The following is a 25,633-nucleotide window of genomic DNA, read 5'->3' on the forward strand; positions in this document are numbered from 1 at the left end:
TATCTCTCTTCAATTACATTCTATTTTTTCGTGATCTGGGATGGAATTTTACAGCTGAAATCTCCAAGAATAGTGTGAAATTCTATTGGAGTGAGGTTGTAGGGAAGCTTTCTTGAGGACTTTTTTCAAGTGTTCCAAACAAGTGTGTTCAGAGCTTTCTCTACTTCTTAAAGTCCAAAGTGAGATGAGGACTCCAAATTGTTCAGTAGATATTTTCCTGTGGTATGGCTTTGTTTTCTTAATTTCTTTATTTGGATATTGCTCAACTATATCCTGGTATTGTGATTTGCTGTTGACAAGTGTGTTGCTTTTTCAGACTTCTGTCAGGGTGCAGGATACATTTGGGATACTGAATATTTCACCAGATTGGCTTTGGCTGCGGTGACCTTTCAATGGCCTAGTCTCTGACACATTCTCTAGCTTGTGCCAGTTCTCCTTTCCTAGAGCCCCTAACTGTTTTGCCAGAAGGAAGCTTGGGATTTGTTTGGAGATATCATTCTGATGTTCTTGCTGTCTTCTTGGTAGTGCAACAGAAGCGTTGTAGAATAACAAATAGCCTTCTTTGTGGTACAGGAGCAAAACCAGCTAGAGGGTTTTGAAAGGTGTAAATAAGCACTAATAATTTTATAGGCTAATACTGTATAACTGAAGTTAATTGTAAACTTCTTTAAAGAAGCTTTTTAAAAACAAATATGAAGAAGGGAGATATCTCAAGTTTAGCACAGATTTTTTTCTTGGTAAAGTACTGAAGTCTCTCAGGAATGCTGGGATTGTGACTTTGTCTTCCTCTTGCTGTATGGATAAACTGGTAAAGACTTTTTTACTGCTGCTTATCAGTGACAAAAACTTAGAAACTTGGTATGAGAACCAAGGCTTTGTTTCTTTACAACCAAACCCTACCCCACCATCTACAGAATAAATGAAACCTTAGCATAACTTTCCCTTGGCGAAATCCACAACTTTCTGAAGCTCTTCAGCATTTCTCCTGCTGTGAGCCATAAAACTGGCAGATGGTGCACGTCAGTATGTTGAATTGCCATGGCATGAGGGTGGTACATTATTTCTAGGACAGGAGATTATATGGTCTTGATCATTGTTCTTTGAGCAGTGGAGTGGGAAACAAACTAAGGCTTGACCTTATTAACAGATGAATCTGTCGGGGTCTGTGTTTTCTAATGTCCCTAACTTTCTTTGAGGAAAATAGCTCATTCGGGAATTTAATTTCAAGGAAAATCATTATAAGTGTTACTTAATAGAAGTTTGGGGTTTTTTTCCCGCTGCTCTTGGGATCTACTGGGGATGTACTGTTCTACACTGAGGGCAAGTTGGGGCTGAGAGAGATGGTACAGGCTTCTTCCTGTATCTCAGTGAGAAAGGTCCCACCAGAGGAAAATTCCTGAGCCTCTAACACACTCTCTCTGCCTTGCCATGCCTCTCTTTCACTTTCTAATTTGCTCACCTCACAGTGTAGAACATGTACCTGCTGATTATGCTTTTAGCTTGGGGATTTGTTACATATATTACCTGAAATGTGTTTGTTTCAGATTACCTGGATAATTTCAATGACAGGGTTTGTCGTAACATCAGTCGAAATACTGAAGGACAGTCAGTAACTGTATTTCAGGAAAACTATAGAAGGCCTACCCTAAGATTTTTCTCTCTGTTTAAATCCTACTTGTTAGTTTTTCTGTAACTTTTTGATACTTTTGAAGCCCTTTGCCTCCCCCAAGCCTTATGAAAAATTGAACATTCCTTCTAGGTGACTTCTCTGTAAATGACAGAATTCATCTATGTATATCTGTAGTGGTGAAGAATGGGAAACTAGTTTGAGTGATTTCAAGATTCCATCAAAGCATTGTGTCCACTGAAAATTTTTGGACTTAGTCTTTTGATTGTTGACCTGATTGGTGTTGTAATTCCAGGTTTGATGAAATTATGTGAAGAGTCCCTTAGGAGAGTTCAGGGGGGAAGTGGTTTTTCAGTTTTCAACCTGTACAAATGAGGTAGTGTAGGCCTTCAGTTGACATGATGGAGTATTTTCTATTTAAAAGCATAATTTGGATTATGGAAAGTGTCATAAAAAAATCATGGTTATGATTTTCAGTTCCTGTTGAGTTTTCCATGTTAATTACCTTTTAACCCTCCCCCCCAACTTTTTTTTTTTCTGTTGATGCCATTCACAACTAGATCAATTTTTTTTTAAATTCCGTTTTGCATTTGCCCTGAAAACAACTGTAGCAGTAGAGGAAAATGAGTATTCTTGTATAATTGTACGGATTTCAGGTCCTGCATAATTGCAGTCATAATTATGCACTACTTCAACTGCAAGCCTGTCTCATGGGTGGAATTTAGCTGTATGCCTGTCTAAACTTTTTTCCTTCATTGTTGGTGGTGATTTTAGGTGGAGAACTTCATTTCCTTCAGATTGGAGGGACCTGTGATGACATAGATGAAGCTGATATACTTGTAGATGGATCCCTTTCCAAAAGCGTGGACCAGTCATCAGAAGGCACCAAGCCCTTATCTAACCCTTCTAGTCCAGGCATTACAGGTAAATTGCACATGTGTAAATGTATTGCAAGTGAAAACACTTGTGTAATAGTTGGAAGTTGCATATTGTACAGACACTGAGCTTCCATCAGGGTTTAAATAGACTTGAGCTCTTTAATGGGAATTAAAATAATGTGTTCATTGTGTAAAATTGCCTTAAAGTTTTGTGCAGAAGCTATACAGCTCTACTTAATAAGACTTTACAAAATATGTGTTCAACAGGTATTGTTGCACACAATGAAACTACTGTGCTTTATACTTTGAGCTGTGCGGTTGGTGTTGCTAAATTAAGCTTATTATGTGAGCTCTTGGATTTTTGTGTTTAGCAATTTGTCTGGGTTGAGCTATGCTGAAATTCTGCTAACGTACTAGTTTCCTTCCTGGAAAGGTTATTTGCCCTGAGACAGCAGGAAAGAATTGTTTCTGATAGTCCAATTTCTATTTTACCATAAACATATTTAGGTCTTGTCTTTACTGCAGTTCTCATATAACAGTCCTGTAACCGGTTTAATGCCTTTTAGTATCTTGAACGGCTTAAGTAAAATAGTTAGGCGAGAAGGTTATTCCTTTTGTAGTCAGGTAGAAGGGGAAAAATGTGAGGGATAACTCCTGCTTGTAAGGGAGAACAGTAAGTGTGCAAGTTATGGGAGCTCCTTTGTGGGTCCTTCAGTCTTCATCCCTTGCCAAAGATGCTTTAGTGTAGATAATGTGCTACTAAAACTTAAAAACAGATCTAATTTTACTGGTTGAATCATGCTAAGGTTTTTAAAGCATGTGTGTGTATATACATTTGTAGTCTTGTTTTGAGTTTTAAAGGGAATTGTTTATGAAAGAACTGTGAAAGTATTATGGTTTTAATTTTGTTTTAACCTGCAGTTGTTGAAGATAGAGACACAAGACAATTATTTTAGCGTGGTTGGAGTTCGGAGATTTTGGTTATGTTTGTTGGGGCAGAAATAGGGATATACTGGGAATAGATCATCTAGAATTTAAAATGTAAAAATAAAGAGTACAAAGCATGAAAATAAAGCAATGGTATGATAGAAAAAAACCCATTTGTGTGGTTACGACTATTCCAAAGAAATTATGTTAATTTTGTGTGTGCATGGTGGTGGATGTCTTTTGCCTGCAATTGCATACCAAAAAAAGCTGGGAGAGCACAAAGTGACAGTACACAAACCATTTTGGATCATGACATCTTTGGTCAATAGGCTTCTTGCTGACTTTCTTCCCAAGCACCTGCTTGCTGCCAGCCTTTTAACACTTCAAGTTATGTTGTATTATATTCATGTGACCCCTGATTTTATTCCACAAGAGACAGTCAGAAAAGGAAAAGACAAGAGACTTTTTGTCATAGCATTATTTATCAGCAGCAGTACAGCAGTTGCTGTCTTCTCTGCTTTGAGGACTGAATTTCTCCTGCTCCTCCTTTTTCACCAAAGGAACCATTTGTGAAGTTGGAAAACTGCTAGGTAGTAAACCATTGTACATACATGAAGGGAAGAATCTTTCTTCTTCTGGTAATGGCAAGTAAAACAATAAAGAGAATATGAATTAAGTATTTGTAGATATGCTTCAATATATGTGTTCCCTGTACAGTAGCTTAGCATCAGATTTAAATGACAATCTAGTTAAATGGTAACTTCTAGTAATCTAATTAATCAAATTGATGATTATTACTGTCAGTTTTTTTGGGTTTTCTTGGGTTTTTTTTATTTTTTTCTTCTCCCCGTACTGCTTTCAGTATAGGCCTGAACATGGCTTGTTGGAAGAAGAATGGGATTTACTTATGTAAAGACTTCAAAGTAACTGTATCTTCAGATTGTCCAAAAGCTTGAGGTCTTCTTTTAAGTAGTCATATAATTCAAAAAGTGTAGTATTGCTTCATCTTGGTCTGCAGTGATTTCCAAACTATTGTCAGAAACACGATAATGATCAGATAAATAAGAGTATTGTTCTGCTGTGGCACAAAACTGAGCCACATAAAGCTGTGGGAACCTTAATAGCCATAGAAAGCCAGTGCTGAAATGTGGGAACTTGGAGGAAGAGTTGAAAACAAATGGGGACTGCAAAGCTCTTAGTCTGAACTGTGTGGGTTAGGCATACTGGAGTCAGTAATGCTGGATTCTTAGCATGTAATGTGTAAATGGTTGCTAGGACTTTGGAAACATTTTCAAAGTAACAAAGCTGTCAGCGTGTGTACAGATCAGACATTGCCCCCAACACTTATAACATCAGTGTTTTTTTAATCAAGGTACTCAACAGCAGAAAAAATTACGTTTTTTTCTGCACTTGTCTTGCATGTTTCTCAGACAGAGACATAGCTTTCTGTTTGGGGAAATGAACTCATAGGCAGTCCTTGCTGAGCATGAACACCTGATCAGTCTCGTTCATAGCTGATGGCAGGCAACAGCAGGGTGTTTTTATGAATCACTTTGTCCACTGAAACTGTAGGTAAAAGATACTGTAGTCAGGATAGAAACCACAGCAACAAGCACAAGCTTTTATGCCTGTGTTGTTCCTATATATTAAGGGATTTGTCCACATGTTAATTTTTCTGTTGTTGACATTCTGAAATGCATTTCTTAAATTTAACTTTTTAGCCAGCATTTACAACTTGGATAAATTTTAAATGGTATTGTTTTGGAAGGAGTTTCCTGAATTCCAAAACCTAGTTTAGGTTAAAAATACTTTTTCCTTTTAAGGAGCAGAGGATTGTTTTTTTGTTGTGAAATTATTGAAAGTAATGATTTTTTAGAAGAGAACTAAAAAACCCTATTTTTCCTGACCAATTTAAAACCTTTTTTTCAAGTTTTCTTTTAGAACTTCAGTTTGTTATAACTTTCCAGTGCTGTCAAGTACAGTTTGCTTCTTTTGCCCAATTATGTGATTTTTGTTACACTGTAATAGTGAGTTAAGTCCTTTATTTTTCAGTTTTAGGGGTTGACACCATGTTGCATGTAGTTGCTCTGAATACTCTGAATTTGTAATTGTTCCTGTTGGAGGATTGAGGGATAACGAAGCAGAAAAAAGTCCAGCCTACTCAAAGATGGAATTCCTGCACACTTTGGGCTACAATCTCACTTGTCGTTGCACAATCATCTAGCAAATGATATTCACATTTGGCAATAAAAAAAGGGAGACGTTTGCTGTATTATGAGATTAAATTTCTAATTGTTTCTAATCTTTCCAGGATTTTCGTGCTTCCTAGCAGGAAATAGCAATTGTAGCAATGAGAGTGATTTTTTTGCCAGACCCTGGGTATCTGATCTTGAGCTTTGCTGCTTTTCAGGAGGAATTGCATGTGCCTTTCTGCTCTCAAGCTGGAGGATGTAATCATGTTGTTGTTCTGTTTTCAACCTGGCTTGCTTTGCAAAATAGTCTCTAGGTTCAGACTTCACTGGGGCATGGTATTGGTGTTGGTGAGTTTACCAAACACTCCACACCCCACCCTTGAGTGGTGACAGTAGTATTCAGGTAGCAGACTTTCTCCTTTTGAAAACCGTCTTTACTTTCACAAGTAAAAGATTTTTGGTTTTAGGGTTCTTTTGTAATATTTCTTTAGTTGTTTGTCTCCCTGGGATAATTTGCAGTACTACAGTTAATATACTTGTTTCCTCAGTATGAGAATGTGAAGACAAAATACTTACCTAGGCCCAATGTCTTTTAAGTGCCTTACATAAATGATGCTTGTTTTTCACTTATTCCTCTTTTAAGCTACATTGGGAGCCTTCCAAAACTTTCTAGTAATCCACCATAAAACGAGTCTACATTGATAAGCAGGTGCAAATTGTATATTAATTCCTTATGTCTGTTTTCATGAAATATAAAACTTCCTTCTTTTTGTCATCTCAGTCAATAGAGGTATTTAAAAATAAAACGTTTTCATCAGCTTTACATCATGAGAGTGTAGCTGGTTAATTACTTTTTCCTGATGCTATGTTCAGACAGTATGTTCAGCGCTCTAAGTACTTAGAAAATTTATTCTGAATGAGCTGCCTACAAAGGATATTGGCTTCAAGGCCAGGGTTGTTTGGTTGCTTCATTGTGTTTGTTTTTGTTGTTGTCCTCTGGTTTTTGTTCGTTTGGTTGGAAGATTTTGGGGTTTTTTTTAGAAATTTCATAACATGTAGTTAATTTCACCTATAGCAGTCAGGCTAGAATTCAAACTGTTTATAGGATTTTCTGGAAAAAAAATCTATGTAGTAATTCATGTATGTTTGTAATTATTCAGGAGTTGATCTTTTGGTGGACCAGCCATTTTCCCTTGAAACACTGACAGCCCTGGTGGAACTGACCCGTTTTGAGACCTTAACACCACGTTTTTCAGCCACCGTCCCTCCATGTTGGGTGGAAGTCCAGCAAGAGCAACAGCAGAGGCGGCATCCTCAGCATTTGCATCAGCAGCACCATGGGGATGCAGCTCAGCATACTCGAACGTGGAAGCTACAGACAGACAGGTAGGTAGGGTAATGGTGCAGAAGGAATCATGTATGTTGCCTAACTAGTTCATATAGCTGGTATCATCACATTTCATGCAATTTAAGTGTTTTAAGTACTGTGCACATTTAAGAATTTGTACTTTCAAAGATAATAATATGTGTTTAGTACTTTGTATTGTAGGTCTTTGTGAGATTGCCAGAGTAGTCTTAGTAGATGTTGAAATAAATGGAAAAGTCACATTTTGAAATCGTGCTTTTTTATTTACCAGATGTTGCCATTTCATTGTATAATGAGACAAGTACATTAGTCAGTTACAGATATTCTTGACTGCTTCTATAAAAGTCTGATTCACCTTACTAAGAATATGTATATGTATAAGAATGTGTGTTAATTGGGAGATGCAAGCTGCACGTGCCAGTATGACTAATTAGTTGTGCTAAATGAAATTGTATTGTAATTTATTGTAAAATGTGAAGACATAATCTGGATTTACATCTGTTCATGTCAAGTTAAATCTTTCTACACAAGACATTTACTTAAGCCAGTATAGAGCCCTATTCATGCTAAAATTTAGCCAGTATTTTCATTGAGGTGCACTGCACTGACATGGCATGTGCAGTACTTAGGTTTAAATACGTGGCATCAGAACTTCAAATTCCTCTGAGATGCTAAAGACTAGAACAGCAGTGTTGCAGTTTCCTTGAAGAGTTGCTTAAAGTGTTGGTACCTGAAGTCACTTTGCATAGTTTTTCTGAAAAATACTTGGAAAGCCAAAATATATCTGTCAATCTTGTTGTGTGTTTATTAAAGGATATCCATAGTAAGGCACCACAAGATATTTTGTGTCAGGTTGTTGCACTTTTGTCCCACTGATGTAAAAAATTTGGATAGTAATGTAAAATCTAAATGCCCATAAAGTGGAAGGAATGAAATAGCCAAAGGACGCTCAGGGAGATAGAGATCATATGTGGGGAAAAAAAGGCTTGTTGCATAAATAAGCAAAAGCTAGCATGAGATAATGAAGCATTGTAGGTGAAAAACAGGTCTGGAAGGTAGTAATTGGAGATATTGCCAGGGCTGACAACTAACACGACATGAACTTGAATTAAGTGCTCATCAGCTACGGTTAAAAACTTTCAGTGTTTAAAACCTTTATCTTGTGATTTTGCTTTGTGTAAGTAAAATATTCTGTGTGTAACAAATGTAAAGGAGGTAATTCCTAGCAAAATAACTTCCAGTTAAAAATATTTATCTAATGTACTCAGCAATAGACAAAAAGTAAAAGGCTACCACAAGGAAGATAAAAGGAGGCAAACAGTGAAGGTAATAGCTGTTAATTGGAAGGTGATAGGTGGAACATTATCTTATGAATATTGTTTCATTAGAGGAAAAGAATTATGTCTGCTGCAACTTAAAATGGGAATATAAAGAGTTAAAGTTTTGGTTTAGTACTGGAAATCTTTGACAGCTGCTAAATGACTCATGACAAAAACGATTAAATTACAGTCTCTTTGTTCATAGGGTAAAATATACAGTTTGATGATTGAGAGCCATATTAGCTCTTAATTAAAAGTTATCTGGGAGGAAACTTTCTGATTTCTGGATTATTTTGTTTGTACTTAAGAGATTTCTTTTATCTCCTTGTTAAGTGTGTCATAGTGATTTGTATCAAGATAGGGATAGATGGATGAGTAATGGAATTTGATATGATAATTCTTCTGTTTCTCAAATAGATAAGAGATAATCCTGTAAATGTATTTTAGGGACCAGTGTCATGTTACACTTGGGTTCTTTCAGTCCTACTTTGTTACATTACAAAGGCTGTGTAACAAAGAAACAGAAAAATCAGAGTCTGTTTTACCTTACGAATTACCTAAATGTCAGTATTTCTCTTCAGTGTTAATTGAAATGTTCTGCTGCTGAATCTTGTCAAAAAATAGATTTCTGGAGTAGACAAGTAACAGTTGTAATTTGGTATGCAGGATGCATCATATGCAACACACAGACTACAAAAGTCTACTGCACACAGATAGGTTTATTACTTATTTCTGTTTGTCTACCAGATCTTTAACTTAAACTGGATGAGCAGAATTTTACTTTCTGAATATTAGATCTTTCAGATAGTGTGTTTCCTTGAATATCTTATTGAGTCCATGATTTGCATGACAAGAGTAGAAATACTCAGATATAAAAAAGCACTCCCAAACCTCACCCTGTTTTGCACTGGGCTACATATCCTCCAAGCTAGAGGAAAGGTATGAGTGAATCATTGTTTTTAGTGTACATTTTAAAATAGAGTTGTTTTTTTGCCCTGGAGCTATAGGATACATTTTTAATATATTGTATTTACTTTAGTTGTTTGAGCAATTAGCTGAAAATTCTTTACAGTTGTTTCTTAGGTCATAACCACAAACTCTCTTTGGTCCATCTTTCGTCCCAAAACCACTGCTTTTCTGTTGCTTGGTCTGAAAAGCTGGTGTACCATTTCATTATCTGTACCTGGAATCCATTGTAAGTGCCTGAGGGAGATATGACCTTCAAGGATATTACTGTAAAAAAAAGTATTTGTACCAATCATTAATATATTTTAAAATGATGTTCTACACAATACTTGACGTGTAGCATATTTTTTATTTAAAATACCTTTTTGTAATTTAGATATTCAAAAACAGTCTCAGCAATATTTATAGCAATGCATTCAGTTTATTAGTATTCTCAGTTATAAAATTAAATAATGACAGGCTATGGAAGTTAGTACATTTAAAAAAATATTTACTGATTAATTGAGGAGGTAAGGGAGTGCAGTTATTTTTAAAACATACAAATGTGACGGTTGACACATGATTTGTTTTAATTGAATTACTCTGAACTATTTTTGCAAACCTTAGCAATATCAAACTATGGAACAAATTGTTGAGGAGAACTTATTATCATAGGTTTCCGTTTTCTGTGAAAACCAAAGTTGGCTTCAAAAGAAAAAGATGACTCATTAAAAGAAAACTGCACCCATTTTGCACAGCATAGACTTCTGAGTGTGCACCTGTGTGAAGCACTTCTCATCCTGTATATATTATAAAATGTATTAAAATAATTTTAAACTGGTATTTTGAGTTTGCCACATGCAGCTATTGTACCACTGGAAAGTGGCATTGTTTAACAGTTAGCAATGGAGAAAGATAACTTAAGAGACTTGTAGTTGCTATCATGCTTTCATATGCGTCAATGGTTGGTAGATCCCTCTAGTGATTTTGTTTCTTTGTTTTCCCTCATTGCTTTTTTTCTAGAAATAGGTAACTAGTAATTATAATAATATGGAAACAGTACTGCAATGAAAGTAAAAGGAAATCTTTTTCACTGCTACTTTTATCTGAACATCGATTCACCCACTCTTATCAATTAGCTTTTAATGTGTTCTTCACAAAATGAATGTGGTTAACTGCCAGCATGGAAAGACTTTCTTCAGAAATTCATGTGCATATCAACTACCACAAAATAAGTTTTCCTTGCTTTTTAAAAAAGTGTGCATAGATGGATAATCCACTGGGTAATGCTGACTGCTTGCTTTGAATTTTCTCTTAATACTGGGTCTTTGTCCTTTTTTTTTTTTTCCTGACAGCAACAGCTGGGATGAGCATGTCTTTGAACTTGTTCTACCAAAAGCCTGTATGGTTGGACATGTGGACTTCAAATTTGTTTTGAATTCAAACATCACAAATATTCCCCAGATTCAAGTGACTTTACTGAAAAACAAAGCTCCAGGCTTAGGGAAAGTCAATGGTAAGGAAGAACTTAAGATCTTTCAGAATATTTTTCCTTTTCTCAGACTCATTATTCTTTGTGATGTATATAAGAATTGGTTAAAGTGGTGTAAATATTTCAGCTTCACTTATTTCCATTTTATTCTATTTCTCAGCATCATGGTCTGTTTTCACTTACCATGTTTGAATGTCAGTTGGGGAAACAAACTGGGTACACAGTTTCAAAATAAAAATGTATAGTTCAAATAGGTTCAACTGAATTATTATTCTGTACTACTTGAATGCTACAGTCATTAAAAAACATTGTCAATTGCAAATCATTCTAGAGATTGACTGATGAAACAAATAATCCTCTTAAGTTCTTGACATATTTTAAAAAGTTACACTAAATTATTCCAAGTCACAGAAGGAAATTATTCGCCAATGCCTCTTGGATGCATAACAGAAAATAGCAAGGCTTTTTTTGATGGCAGTAGATAAAACCTGGCTTCCTTGTGAAGTCTCTCATCGTCAGGCTCATTAACTAAGCTACATGAAAGCTGCAGTATGATTTCACCTTTTGTTCCTTGCAGCTTTGAGAAGGTAGACCAAAGTTATGAATGCTCTTACCTTGAGAAGGCCTCTAGTTGGACTCTGCATCTTACTAGCTCTCAGGGAACCTATGAGGGGGTAGCATAAATTGAAAAGTCACTTTTTTGCTGTGGAAGAGTGTGCCTCCATTGGGATTTTCCTGTGGTGAGAATGTTCATTGCATGTCCTGCTGCCCTGTTTGCTAGACATTGAAGGTATTACATGCAGCACTTCCTTTTATTGAGGCATTAATTGGTTATCTTTATCTGGGCACCTCTTTTTGAAAAGCTTCTATGAACTCAGTATTTCAGAGAAATCTTGCTGCCAGATATTATTAAATTGGCTGCTGTATATGAATAGTGTTGGGGAGAGCAGCAAGCATGATTACAAAAGCTTTTTTTTTTTCTTTATTTCCTAAGTGCTAAGTAAGAGCACCCCACTTAAACAAGGGTAAAAAAGCTGTCAGTTATGAAAAGGAATATAGACATGCCAAAGATCATTGACATGCTTTCATGCAGCTTCTCATTCTGTAGCATCCCCCAGTGTTTAACAAGAAAAAAAGCATGCTGGAGATGATCCATAAAGAAATCCTATAAACTAGCGGTTTTCCAAGGAAGAAATATTCTGTCAGAGTAATATTCTTGGAGAAAAGCATGTTCTTTTAGGATACAAAGTGGTTTAAGAATTTTAGCACAAGTGCTAGCTGTGACTGCAGGACAGCCGTCAACAGGTAGTGTTGCAGGTTCTGAACTAAACCCTTTATTTTAAGATGGAGCAGAATTTTGTTATATCAAAGCAAAAAAAAAAGGACAGCTAGTCCATGTTGATTTTCTGAATGGAACTTGCTTTGTATTCAGCATGAATTTTAGAATTCAGTCCAGATCTGAATGTCAAAATTAATATGAAAGTGTTCACCTGCAAGATAAAACAGTAGAAGAAAAGCTGAACTTTTTTCCTTAATGTTTCAGTTTTAAAAATTTCTGATTCTGGTTCCGTTAGTTAGTAATTCTTTGAAGAGAGTAGATTTGGCTGTGAAATAGATATGCAGAGCTTTCTCTGGATGCTTTACAGTTGTCGTGGTTTAGGCCCATCAGGGAACAAAGGCCACGATTAGCCTCGAGTACCGAAGAGGCTGAGGATTGCTCGAGGGCAGGGAGGGCTTAATTGCCGCTTAAGGTTCAGGACAAAACAGACCAGGCTACTCGGTTTTGGGGAAGAAAACAGAAAATAATTTAATGCAAAATCAACCAAAACATAACCAAAATGAAACAACCCAGAGTAATACATCAATGGAGAGTCCAACCAGCCTTTTTAAGAACACCTTCTTGCCACCCCTCCCCTCTTCCCGGGTTCAGAGCCCTGATCCCGGTGTTTTTACCTTGCCCCCCCCCTGAACGGTTCGGGGGGGCAGGCAGTGGGGGGTTCAGTCAGTCGGTTTCCGAGAGCTTCTGCCGTTTGTCCCTCCTCAGGACGGGTGAACTCCACACCAGTCCTCCCTGCAAGTCCGTGGGGTAACTCACAAGCATGGCACACTTGCACGGGCTGCTCCGATGCCCACTTATTCCAAAGGCTGCAGCTCCTCTCTGCCTCTCGTGTGGGGCTGCTCTGCGGCGCGCAGGCTCTCCAGCACGGCCTGGGCCATGGCCATCTCCCCACACAGTCCCTCGCCCGTCCGGGCTCACCCACACGGAGCTGTTGGTGGCTCTCAGTCTTGCCACGAATCTCCATAGGTTTCAGGGGCACAGCTTGTATTCTCGCCACGGCTTGCAGAGGGGTCTCCGGTCTACTGCTTCTCGTTCCTTCCTCCTTCTCTGGCTGAAGGGTCCGCGTGGTGGCCTCCATCTTGTATCACTCTCCACCTCCCGACTCGCATTTCAAATTCCCGTTCCCTAAACAGTGATCGCAGAGGCGCCAGATTGGCCCAGCCGGGCCGGAGGTGGGTCTGAACCTAGGAGCCGGGGGAGGGTCTTCACTGCAACCCGCTCCCCCTGTTACCAAGCCAAAAGCTGCTCCTGGCTAAACCAGGACAACAGTACAGCGTACCAATCACAAGATATGATAGAGCTCTTCCAGAAAGTGACATTTCACTTCCTTATTTGCAATGGAGTGGAATTGACTTCTTCTCTGTTACGGATAGCGTGGAGAAAGCATGCACTGGAGGGCCAGTGTGTACACAGGCAGTCTGGGAGAGGCTAGGGGATATAAAAGAACCTGCAAGACAAACTTGGCAAGAAGTTTGGGTTTTTTTTTTCTTTTTGAAACTAACCAGCATTCTCTCAAGTGTTAACTGCATTGAAGTTGTTTTCTACCCTTTTTTTCTTGGGTTTTGGAAAAGGATGTCAGTACCATTTACCTTTTTTATGCACTATTGGATCAATAAGAGACACTAGTGATTTCTTTAGAAGAGAGGACAAGCCTAGGTAACTTGTATCTGTGCTGGATGTTGACTAAAATATTCCATAGGGAGGGAAAAGAACTGGAATTTTAACATAATGAGTCCTAAGGAAGAGTAGGGGAGAGTTTATTCAGTCATTTTTTGTATGACAGAAACACTGGAACCAGTTAAATACATAGTATGTGATAACGGGAAGACCAGAAGCATAATTCTTCCGGTTTGGAACTAATTCTTTTGATCTGGCAGTTAGATGAAGAGCAAATGAACAAGAAGCATATACAGTGAACTATGAATCATGACAACCATTTAATTGAAAAAAACTGTATTAAAGTATTATCAAAATAATGTTTGATATTCTGCAGGAGCAATTTGGTTATTTTCAGTTTAAGTGATTAGACTTTCAGTACCACAATGCTTAGTAGTAGCCTACGGTTGATTATTAGGAGAAAATAATGTGGACAGTGTCAAAGCAAAACAGGCTGTTTACAGATCATTCAAAGAAATATTTTTTCACTATTTGCTGCAACTTCCATTGCTATCCTAATACGAAAAACATGCCTTTGTATATTTATGGTTTATCTATTAGAAATAGTGTTTTGGGCAGAAAGCTGATACATTTGCTATGAAAAATACTGTTATTGTTTTCTGTGAGCCTTAGGCAATGTTTATGGAGTCTTAATATTTTTATTTTCAGAAGCAGCAGTAGATAGACAGATCACATTTCCTCTATCTCCAGCTCATAATATTGAAGTGGAGAGAAATGGAAAACCCGGACTGGTTGAATTCAACGAAGAAATGCAGTATATGGATGTAGAGGAACCACAATGTAAGTTGTGTTTATCATATTATACTTGGTTTAAAAGATGAGCTTTCTTTTCCAGTGTATCATTAAAAACAAAATTTATCTGCAAAAATTTCGCAGCCACTTCAAACAGGCTACTTTCTCAACCCTTTTCATTGATCCCTTTCTTACTGATCCATTTACTGTATGAGTTAAAAGTTTTAACATAAACACACAAAAAATTCCATACTGGACATTTTTTATGCTTAAAAGCAGTTTATTTATTTGAATTTAGACATAAAGTGGATTGATATGGCAGCTTTCTGACTTCAACTCTTACCCTATTCTAGCAGCATTTTCCTTGATTTCCTTAGCTAAATAGAATTTTTCTTTGCACACCTGGCTTTTGTAGGTATCGCTGCTGTAAACCAAGGGAAATAATAAATAGGTCATAAAGAATTAATAAGTAATCATGTTGACTTTCAGCCACATCAGGCTTGCTGTGCCTGTTTTTATAACTTGTTAACCAGTGCTCTTCTACAAAATCTGTTAAGAGAGACTCTGAAGGACAATCAGTTTTGATCTGAGCGAGAAGAGCTACAGAGTACAAATCAATAATTGAAGTGAGGCAGTTACAGAATTGTGATTCTTTTTCTTGGTCCTTTCAGGGGTCCTACTTGACATCTTTTTTTTCATGTAATCAGGCTTGTGTAGTGCATGACTTTTAAAGGTCTCTTCTAAGCCCAACCATTCTATAATTCCAAGACTCCCAAGAAAGGTATTGCAAAGATTAAGGGGAAGGATCAAAAGGACAATAAGACAACAATTTATGGGAGGTGTTTAGTGCTGAGAAAGAAGTGGCAGATGAGTGAATGGTAATTTTAATATACCATGATAGAAACAAATTGATCTTGTGTTTGCTTTTTTAAAAACAGTTCTGCTTCAGAAAAGATACAGTGAGAGTCATGGATCAACACAGATTGATTCATTTTATCAGTTGCGTATTTTGTGGCTTTGGTAGTTCAGTCAATGTACATACTATCCATATAATGTAACTGAAAATGTTTTGAAAACTGTCATTGACCTTTATTGACCTTACTGGAAAATGGCTAAAAGTGAACCTCAAGTAATTGTTACTTTTTCAATTTAGAGTATTTAGAGTATGTATTTAGTGATCAGAATTTGGCAGGTGTGTTTTGTAACCAATGCAATTGATCATATTTTGTGATGTAATTATGTGTAATTCAGGTCCACATCACTTTTTTTTTTAAGGTCTTAGATTGTGTCCATTTCTCGAGGAACATAAGGAGGATATACTTTGTGGTCCAGTATGGCTGGCTACTGGACTTGATCTATCAGGACATGCTGGAATGTTGACGCTCACAAGTCCAAAGCTTGTGAAAGGTAAATGAGTGTATTATGCTATTCACATGAAGTACACATAACTAAAGTGTGTCTCATACTTCAGGAGACTTCAATTTGTATTTATTTTCCCATTGACAGACCTTGCTGTATAACTCAATAGTGAGCTACCTTTTCAAACTGATGCTGAAGTACTGTGATTAATGTAGTTGAGCTCTGTTTGTACACTATATCTGTGACATTGAAATCTCTTTGCAAGTTGCCCTCGTAAACTATGCAAATTCTCACATGTCATCCCCCCTTCTTTTTTCTGCACTTGTAGGCATGGCTGGTGGCAAGTACCGCTCATTTTTAATTCATGTTAAAGCAGTGAATGACAGAGGAACAGAAGAAATCTGCAATGGTGGCATTAGACCAGTTGTTAGAATACCATCTCTAAAACCTCAGACTAACAAGGGCCATTCCCTTGCTTCATTGTTAGCCAAAGTTGCAGCAGGCAAGGTAATGAATAGCCAAGAAAGACATTTGTTCCACAACTCTAAGTTGTTTCTTCTGGGCAGATTTATTTGAGAAGCTCTGTTCTGCTGGTTTCCAAGTTCTAAGCACTTGGTTTTGAAACATCTGTGTCCAAGAGTGTTTTCAGAATCTCATATACCTTATCCTCTTAGAAAGATTCATGTATGTGTGTGCATTTTACTCTTGATCGTTGTAGTTGTAACACTAGATGATAAATGTACATCTTTTAAACATTGTTAGAATGATTAGAACATAATAAATTACAGAACATTGTTAAATTTCATGCTTTGTATTGAAGTAGTTGGTGAATAAAAGTAGTCTATTTTAGTCACCTGAGTGAGAGATTTTACTGAACTGAATGAATTTCAGTGAGCAAGTTATATAAATGAAGCAATAAAAAGACGTGACTTTTTTTTTTCCCCCAAAAACATCAGGAAAAGCCATCTAGCAAAATTGAAGCCACTAATTCTTCAAGAAAATCAGACAATCTGAGAGGCTGTGACTTACTTCAAGAAGTCTCTGTAACAATTCGAAGATTTAAAAAAACTTCCATTTCAAAGGAGAGGTTAGTAGATGTCTTCAAATTCCAAAAAAGATCAACTGTAGTTAAACTTCTCAAAGTACTTAGTTCTCAAAATAGCTCAGGTCAAACCACTGTTTCAAGTTGCCATTTCATAAACATATTTTATAGAGAAAATCCTATACAGTGTGAATTCAAGGGCACTGGACTGTGCAAGTTGTAGCAGAATAACATTATGCATGGAATTGCATGTTGAGCAATTAGTTGCCTGATCTGAAAAGGCAAATGGAACTAAATTTTTCTTGTTAAATTAGCTAAATTATCTGGACAGGTTTTTGTTTTTTGGGTTTTTTAAGGGCATCTTTCCTTTCTGTTTCTAGGTGTTATTGTGCTTCCTACAACAGAGAATACATTGACAAATTTAAAAGTTTACAAAAAAATTTAACTAACAAATTGTTACACAAATACTGATTAAAGGCTCTGTGAATTGGTACTACAAATCTAAATATTAATAATGTAGTATTCCATTCGTATTGCCACAATGGTGGCACTGGGTGTAATGGGCATAAAGAGGTCAGAGGTATGTTGTCAAAGGATGGTGCCTGTTATGAAAGTTTGTTTATGATTAGAAGTTACTAGACAAAGTAATAGGAAAATTATTATTCCTTGAAGGTTACTTAGTATACATTAACCTAGGAAGTTCTGTGAGCAAAAAATGGGAAGATTGAGGATGTATGCATGAAAAGTGTGGTGTATGCTTGTGTACTAGTTTTACTCATGTCTAGGTGTCTTAGGGGTTTTTGCTGCTCTTAAGACAGAGTACAAAGCTAAAGGGACACTTCAATGGGAAAATGGCCGTATAGGATAATTCTGGTTTTTATTTCATTCCTCTTCTCCCTAGAGTTCAACGGTGTGCCATGTTACAGTTTTCAGAGTTCCATGAGAAGCTGCTTACCACTCTCTGCAAGAAGACAGATGATGGTCTGACTACAGAACATGCTCAGAGTCTTGTACTAGACACACTTTGTTGGCTGGCCGGAGTGTATTCAAATGGACCTGGCAGGTAAGAGAAAAAAAGTGGTTAAGTTAGCATGGCTATTTTTCCGTATCAGCTCTGTTAAAATAAAATAAAAGGGTTTTTATGATTCTCTAAAGTATGCAACTTGTTTTTACAGTTCAAAGGAAGGAAATGACAGCTTGCTTTCTAAAACACGTAAATGTGTGTCTGATGTAATACGTGTTTGCTTCTTTGAAGCTGGACGGAGCATAGCTCACAAATGTGCACGATTTCTTGCACTATGCATCAGGTCAGTGCTAACTATTTATATCTTTATATATAGTTGGGATTTTGCAGTCTGAATTGTATATATGTGTATATGTGTTTGTTATTGTTTAACGTTGAATTTTAACAAGATCTGCAAGATCTTCCATTGTGGAAAAATGTGTTACAGTATGACTGTGAAGAACATCAGTCTCTGAACTTCATCACCTAGTGATTTCATGACTTGCTGTTACTTTGTTACATGATAAAATGTCTATGTATTTCTTTGTAGCAATGGCAGGTGTGACCCAAGTCAACAGGGGTTTGGATCAGTTCTTCTAAAAGCTTTGCTTGACAATATGCCTCTCTTGCCTGCTGCTGCAACAGGTGGTATGTATACAAACTTTGTTGTAATAAGAATACATGCTACATTTGTTTGGCATGTTTTCTTGGCTCTCATGTGAAACAAGGATTAGGTGGTTGTTCAGGTAGTATAAACTGCTTCTTGTCTGTTCAGATGGTTGCAAAGTATGAAGTATGAATTTGTAGATGACGCAATTTTAAGCCAATTGGGTTACTTAAGCAAATTAGGTTGCTTAAAACAGAGTGCAAAGGCACAGACATTTTTCATAGTAAATTTTGCAAGAATTTTCAAAGGTGTTCAGCAACCACAGATTCTGATAACATAAAGTGAGGGTCAGGATTATCTATTACTTTTTAAAATTAAGAGATTTATTCTAGGAAGCCTAGCAACTAGAAATCTAATTCTGTTACTCCTGCACCGGAAGGAAAGCTTTAAATTAATTAAATTATTTACTCATCTACATTGCAGAGTAATGGTATCTTGGCACCTTGTTGAAGTCTTTTGAGTGCCAGATAGAATGGAAGGATGACTTTAGCACTTGTATTTGGAGTGGCAAGACCTACTTCATGTTTTTTCACAGTATGATGATGTTGAATTACATCTAGCTTGGTAGCACCAAGGGGTCTTGCAGGAAAATTAGTTTGCAGTCCAAAATGCTAGTTGTGCTACCACCTGGGTAGAAACATTTAACATGCTTCTATTGAGAGTATGGAGCCTGTAGAGGGGAGGCGAGGGGGAAGCTGAAGTTTGTTTCCGTACAGAAACACTGCAGGGTGCTCCCAGTGCCTCCAGCAAATACAGAATAAGGAGACAAAAACCAAAAGCAGAAAATAGGAAAGAAAGAGTTAAATAAGGCTTGTCTCTGAAGGAATTGGAACCCCTAGACTAGCACCTCAGTGTACCCAGAGCATTTTGATTGTTGTACTTAGTAGCAGCAGCAGTGGGCAGAACCAATTAAAAGCACTGGGAAACTGTCTCTTGGGAACCTTTTCTTCAACTATGAATCAGTTGATAACAGAAGCTGAAGTACTTGTCAAAACAAATTATTAAAAAATTATTCTAAATGGAAGTCTCAAAAAATGGGGAATGAGAGAATGCATCCTAGTCAGTATTCAGTAAACATTAGACACTTCATTTATCACTTACAGTGATTATGCTTCAGAGTATGATTTCTGAGTGGAAAATTTGCATCATGTTTCACCTGAAATGAATTTATTTCTTACACAGGATCTGTGTATTGGTATTTTGTATTGCTGAATTATGTAAAGGATGAAGATTTGGCAGGATGTAGTACAGCTTGTGCATCATTGCTAACTGCTGTGTCCCGACAGTTGCAGGATCGTCTAACACCTATGGAAGCGTTACTTCAAACAAGGTACTAAGCATCGTGGTGGTTGTAAGCTTAATAAAAACAAGCATACATCCTCTGATGTTCTGAAAAAGTTTGAAGTTTCAAAAGAGATGCATTTTGCTGTATTTTGTTGAGCAAGGGTTAATTTGATACAGGTCTGGAAAACCATTTTGACTTGTGCTAAGGTGAATTTAATTGTTGTTTTGCAATTTACAGTGCACTTTGCACACACATTTGCTGATTTTATGATTCTAAGTCTGTGCAGTCCTTAAGTCAGTGTTTAGGATTTTCAGTGTAAGGACTAACAAAGTATGTCCTACTGTGAGTATGGAAGGGAATCAAATACACTGAATGGTTTGTTCTGTGTAATGCTATACAAAATTGTAGTCTTTCTGTAAACATTTAATACATTAAATACATTTAATGTATTACTACTAAAGGCTGGATTCTTAAGTGTAGAGACCTAGAGTAATTTACCAGGAATGCAGTTTCTCATAAATTTTCTGTCACTGTAATTTTAGACTGTGATGTTAAATCTTTTACATATTGAACTCATTGGCCATTTAACTTTGAACTTACATGATACCTAAAGCAAATCTCTGGTTGTTCAATTTTGTAACAGTTTCCAAAACCATATTATGATAATGAGTACATGCTGATATTGGACGGATTTTTCAGTTGTGGGTTATAGTCATTACTTTTCCTTCAAGTCAAGCAAGATCCAGGTTTAGTAGTGATTGACTCAGAGTTTTGATAAGAAGTTTAAAAATTCAATAAGCTAAGTTTGAAGGGGAAGGATGTCTTTTATTTTTGGTGTGGGTTTTTTTTTTTCAAGGAGTAAATTCCTGAAATTCTTAATAAAAAATTGTTCTCAGGTGTCAGGTGTTATATATGGATAGTCATCATACTCTCTACTACATTCTTCTTCTCACTTGTTTTTTTTATTCTGCCATCTGTAATCCTGCCATTTCATTAGAAGACTTACCCCAGCAGTAGAAAGTGTAGTGGAGAATTTTGAAGAATGCAGAAAGTAAACTGAAAAAATAAAAGGTTTTGTGTTCTCATGTTGAATTTTCTTTAGAAACAAAATGGAGGAGAAAAATGTGAAGAGATCACTTGACACAAGAATGACATCTTTCTGTAGGAACTAACCTGTTCCTTCATATAGGTGTTTCCAAGTACCTCCTTTAAAGAGCAAATCTGAAACAGAAGGTTTTTTCCTTTCCTGTTGCTCACTTTTGAATTTGGCACATGTGATATTTCAGATCATTTAGTGGTGAACGTAGCTGTCTGCATCTGAAAAGAAGCTTTCTGAAGTGAGCCTCTGTTCTTGTCTTGCTTCAGGCTTAGATTTTCTGAATATATCTAGATAGTGTTTTACTTATTTTCTTAGAACTGAATTTGCTTTCTCTTTCTCTGCAGTATCCCCATAGTTAGAGTAAGAATAGCAGCATTCACATCTGTCTAATCCCATATTTGATTACTATAGCTCTATCAGGGACTGACTGTTGACTTAGTTTACTAATTTAGACAGAATTCGTTGTGCTTTCCTTTAGATGTCTGCAGATCAAGAGAATACTGTAGGAACTTTGTTTTTCATGTAGAAGATAAGCATTAATATACTTATTAAAAGTTAAATTAGTTGGCAGCCATTGCTTTACTCTTTTTTCCTTTCTTTCTCCCTCAGTTGTATTTTATTGTATTTGTGTGCATTTGTGTTGCATTGGGATTTTTTTTCCTTTGTCATGGTTCCCAGGTAAACTAGCCTAGCATTTGGTAATCAAATAAAAGCAGATGTCTGCTTAAAAGATCTGCACATTCATGTTGTCTTAAGGCAAAGTATTACTCATTTTATTGTTATATGCTGCAATAAAACAAGTAAAACTTGTGAGGATAAGGCCAGATGGGTGTGTTACATGACTTGCAGTTTAGAGAAGAGCAAAGTAGGTATTTCAGACAGTATTTTAGGCTGACCTGCAACAAAGCAGGTTGGCTTGTTTCTAGCAAATTTGACAAATTTATCCAGTCTGTTCTTGGAACTATCTTATTAAAGTAGTGGTGGAATGTAATTATTCTAAATATTGTAAGCTCCTGCCTGTGTCTTATCTGAAGTCTGGCCTGCTGCAACTAAAGCATTTTGATGTTTGTGTCTTGTCCACCTTGGCCACAGCTGATTATTTCATTTTTAACTAACTTTCGATGTCATGGGGATGTTTATATCTTCATTGTATTCCACAGATCTGTAGTCATTCTTGCAGCATTTCCTTGAGTTGTTTTCTTTGGTCCTTATCTTCCTTGAATTGTGTGGTACACAAAATTGTAAACATTATTCCAGCAGAAGAGATATTTCACATAGTTACTGCATAGATGAATAGGGTGATGAGTGTTTTATGTGACATAGTTTTTGGTTTTTGTTGATGTAACTTGTGTATACCTTTCCAAAGAGTATTGCTAATGCAGCTTAGAACTGATTGTTCCCACTGAAGGATCATTATAAGACACTGATTATTGAAATAAACCTGTTTTGCACAGAATATATGTAACTGCAATACATTCAAATTCTGATCTTAATCTACAGTGTTCTTGGAAACCCATTGTAGATTTTATCACCTACTTAATAAATCAAACTCTTCACTTAAATCATGCAAGTCATCAGTGTTGTGTCAACCTAGTTTATGACGTTTGTACATCTGAGGTCTAAAATAGACTGTGAAGATACCCCACTGAATTTTCTCTGATCATTATGTGGTTTAGTAATTACTTTACAGTAGGTTTTTTTTATGAAAATGGTCATGCAGCAAACACGTCAGTCTTGCTAGATATGCAGTATGCAATGTTTTGCTGTGCTACATGCTTGTAGAGAGCAACCTAGATTAATAATGTGCTGTTCTTGGTATAAAGATGTAAAATTCCTGCCTTTGTAGATGCTTGTAAGTAACTTGGTTGGGGAATGTATGTTAAACGGGTTGATCTGTAATTCTCAGATTTTTCTTGCCTTTTTTCTCTTTTTTTTTCTTACTGTTGTGAGGATCAGTAGCACTTACTACTCTTTTGCATAAAGTCATTATCTGACTAGTTAGTATTCTATGGCAAAAAGTGTCGAGTCCTGCCATCATGGAAATATTTTAATGTTTGGAGAAATCAAGAACCTTTTCTGCCTTGTTGCTGGTATTGTAGTAGTCATGTAGACATTTCTCTTTTTAGTACTACTTGATCAAGAAAACCCCATTTAAATGCTCCAGACTCTCAGCATTAGCTGTTGGGGGCTTTCCTAGCCTACTAAAAAACAGAAGTTGCTCAGAAGCACAGGGAGAAGGGGGTGGAGGAACTTCCTGTTGCCGTGTGTGCATTCCTGGAAATATTTCATACTTGTTCTGGCTCTTGCCAGCACAAGGTGTTGCATGTTTCACACTTTGGTACCTACACAGATGCATTCTTCTTCGGGTTTTTTTTCTGCTTCTCCTTAATAATTTGGTCCAATTTTTAACTCCTCTTGTCAATTGCTGGTAGTAGGTATTGGTACATTTAAAAAAAAAAAACCCACACTGATTTTGTTATTACTTGGGATTTTCCTTTTTTTTTTATTTGTAAAACCCTAATTGATTCGGGACCACCTTGTTACCTGAGTGATGGTATTATTTTTACCCCTGCAGTACTGCCAGAGTAGGAGTAAGGAGGTTTTCTTCTGTTGAGATATTTAAAGTACTCATGAGTGTTGATTTCCTTTTTTTCTTCTTCATCTGGAAGAACAAGATGAGGTGAAATTTCTTTTGCTGTTTTGGAAAACAGGACCAAGTTTTTATTGACTTTAGATAAATGTACAGGCATACATATTGCTGTAGCTGATTGTCTAAGGCTTGTAGTTTCAGTTTCCATGTCTCAGTGTGATTTAAGGGTTGTGTTTCCAGGTCAGTATCATATCTTCAAAACTGTTTAGTAACAGAGTTACTTATTTGGTATCACAATCTGTTTGAAAAGTTCATCTAATAAGTGACTTCAATGTAATATAAGTAAATGCTAATTTGTAAGACATGCTAATTGAGTGAAATGAATAGTTTAGAGTATAACAAATCCTGTTTGTCTTCCATTTGCAGATATGGATTATATAGTTCACCTTTTGATCCAGTTCTTTTTGATTTGGAAATAAGTGGCTCTTCTTGTAAAAATGTGTACAACAGCAGCATTGGAGTACAGTCAGATGAAATTGATTTGTCTGATGTTCTGTCAGGTATGTATGTTTAACATTGATGTGTTGTGGAAGAATAGGTAATACTATTCCCATTTAGTGAAGATGTGGTTTTATATTTTCCATCTGTTTTATAGCTTTACCTAATGAAGCTCAAGATACTCTCTTGTTTTGTGAGCTCTCCTACATCTTGCCCTAACAGGGCAAGAAAAAAGCTTCTTTCTGGAATCTGGTTTTTCCTTATCTCAAGAAGAGTCTAAAGATCAAACTGAAAGGCTACTGTCATTCCCTGGGTCAGTCATCTGGGAAGCACCTGTCACTTCTGTTGAGCAGGTCCCTCAACAGGGGGACAGATATGCTGCTATTCATTTAAATTAGTGAACATCTCATAAGCAGGAAAACCTAAATGATTTTTTCTGAGGTTGGAAAGCTGCCATATGTCACTCTTCTACTTAAATATTATGGATTTAATGAGATTTTTTTTTCTATTTCAGAGATACTAAAATACCTTAAAAGCATATTTGTATCTCTCAGGTTAGTTCAAAAGGGAATCCTCAGGCTGTGGAATATCCTAAGAATGAGACAGTTGTTAGCTGTCAGGAAATTCTTCTCATAGCAAGCATGGTCATCAATCATAGTGACTCCTTCCCTTTTCTTGTATGCTCTTGTCCATCTCCTTCCCATCCATCCCTCCGTACAACACCAAAATCGTTATTATATTGATTAATAGTCTAGTTTTTATAGTGACTTGCTATGTGATCTGAGTTGTTATGTTATTTTCTTTCATGTCCTTTCCAGCAATATCAATGCATTTTTGCAAGCTAATTTTCTCACAATGTAGAAGGATTAAAGACAGCATCCTTATATAATTTATTTCTGGAATTAAGAAGGTTACATTATGCTATTTGATAGTTGGACATGCTAAGATACTCTGTTCAAATTTGGCAGTGTTATCCATTTTAAAAGATACTTACATTTATATTGTGGATGTGATAAGATATTTGTTCCATAACTTGACGTAACAAAACATGTGGATTGTATTTAATTGTCCCTTTCGACTCTTGGTGACTTGAAATGTCGCAATCAAGAAAACATTACCTGATTGTGCAGATATTTGTCTTTCTTTCAGGAAATGGGAAAATAAGTAGCTGTGCAGCTGCTGAAGGTAGTTTTACTTCTCTTACTGGACTTCTCGAAGTCGAACCCCTGCATTTTACCTGTGTTTCTACAAGTGATGGAACTAGAATAGAAAGGGACGATGCAAGTACGTTTACTGGTATATACAATTTTTCGTTTTTTTTCTACTTAGCATAGTTCCACAATCTGATATTTTTAGTGGACACAATGAGCCATGTTTGACAGATTGCATGTAGCTTTTTACGTGTTAAAGTGTTTGGGTTTTTAAAAGTTACTAAATGTGAAGTTAAATTCCTCTAGCTTAACAAACAGGAATTCAAATGTATTAACTTGAATCAGTTTGTTTCTGTTGGAGAGTGTAACATCCCAGCTTGCATCTTTACCTTGCAGCTTTAATGTGATGGAAGCATCTCAGGTCATTAGGTAATATATAAAATGT

At 36.5% G+C, this 25,633-nt stretch overlaps 1 protein-coding gene across 5 annotated transcripts in view; it reads left to right on the forward strand.

Annotated features, from left to right (window-relative positions):
- BIRC6 (baculoviral IAP repeat containing 6) overlaps nt 1–25,633 on the forward strand; it is a 178,083-nt gene that overhangs the window by 29,729 nt on the left and 122,721 nt on the right. For 4 of the 5 annotated variants that reach the window (XM_061991164.1, XM_061991166.1, XM_061991168.1 and 1 more), the window contains exons 11-23: nt 2,402–2,551; nt 6,785–7,010; nt 10,610–10,770; nt 14,411–14,542; nt 15,770–15,901; nt 16,182–16,360; nt 16,810–16,940; nt 17,797–17,958; nt 18,071–18,202; nt 18,449–18,546; nt 19,748–19,895; nt 23,966–24,099; nt 25,187–25,333. In XM_061991164.1, coding sequence (XP_061847148.1) covers nt 2,402–2,551; nt 6,785–7,010; nt 10,610–10,770; nt 14,411–14,542; nt 15,770–15,901; nt 16,182–16,360; nt 16,810–16,940; nt 17,797–17,958; nt 18,071–18,202; nt 18,449–18,546; nt 19,748–19,895; nt 23,966–24,099; nt 25,187–25,333 — 1,932 coding nt within the window. The remainder of the gene's footprint in view (nt 1–2,401; nt 2,552–6,784; nt 7,011–10,609; nt 10,771–14,410; nt 14,543–15,769; nt 15,902–16,181; nt 16,361–16,809; nt 16,941–17,796; nt 17,959–18,070; nt 18,203–18,448; nt 18,547–19,747; nt 19,896–23,965; nt 24,100–25,186; nt 25,334–25,633) is intronic. The other variant, XM_061991165.1, reaches the window with a different exon arrangement.

Source organism: Colius striatus, chromosome 2, assembly GCF_028858725.1.
Source record: "Colius striatus isolate bColStr4 chromosome 2, bColStr4.1.hap1, whole genome shotgun sequence".
NCBI classification, from domain to species: Eukaryota; Metazoa; Chordata; class Aves; order Coliiformes; family Coliidae; genus Colius; species Colius striatus.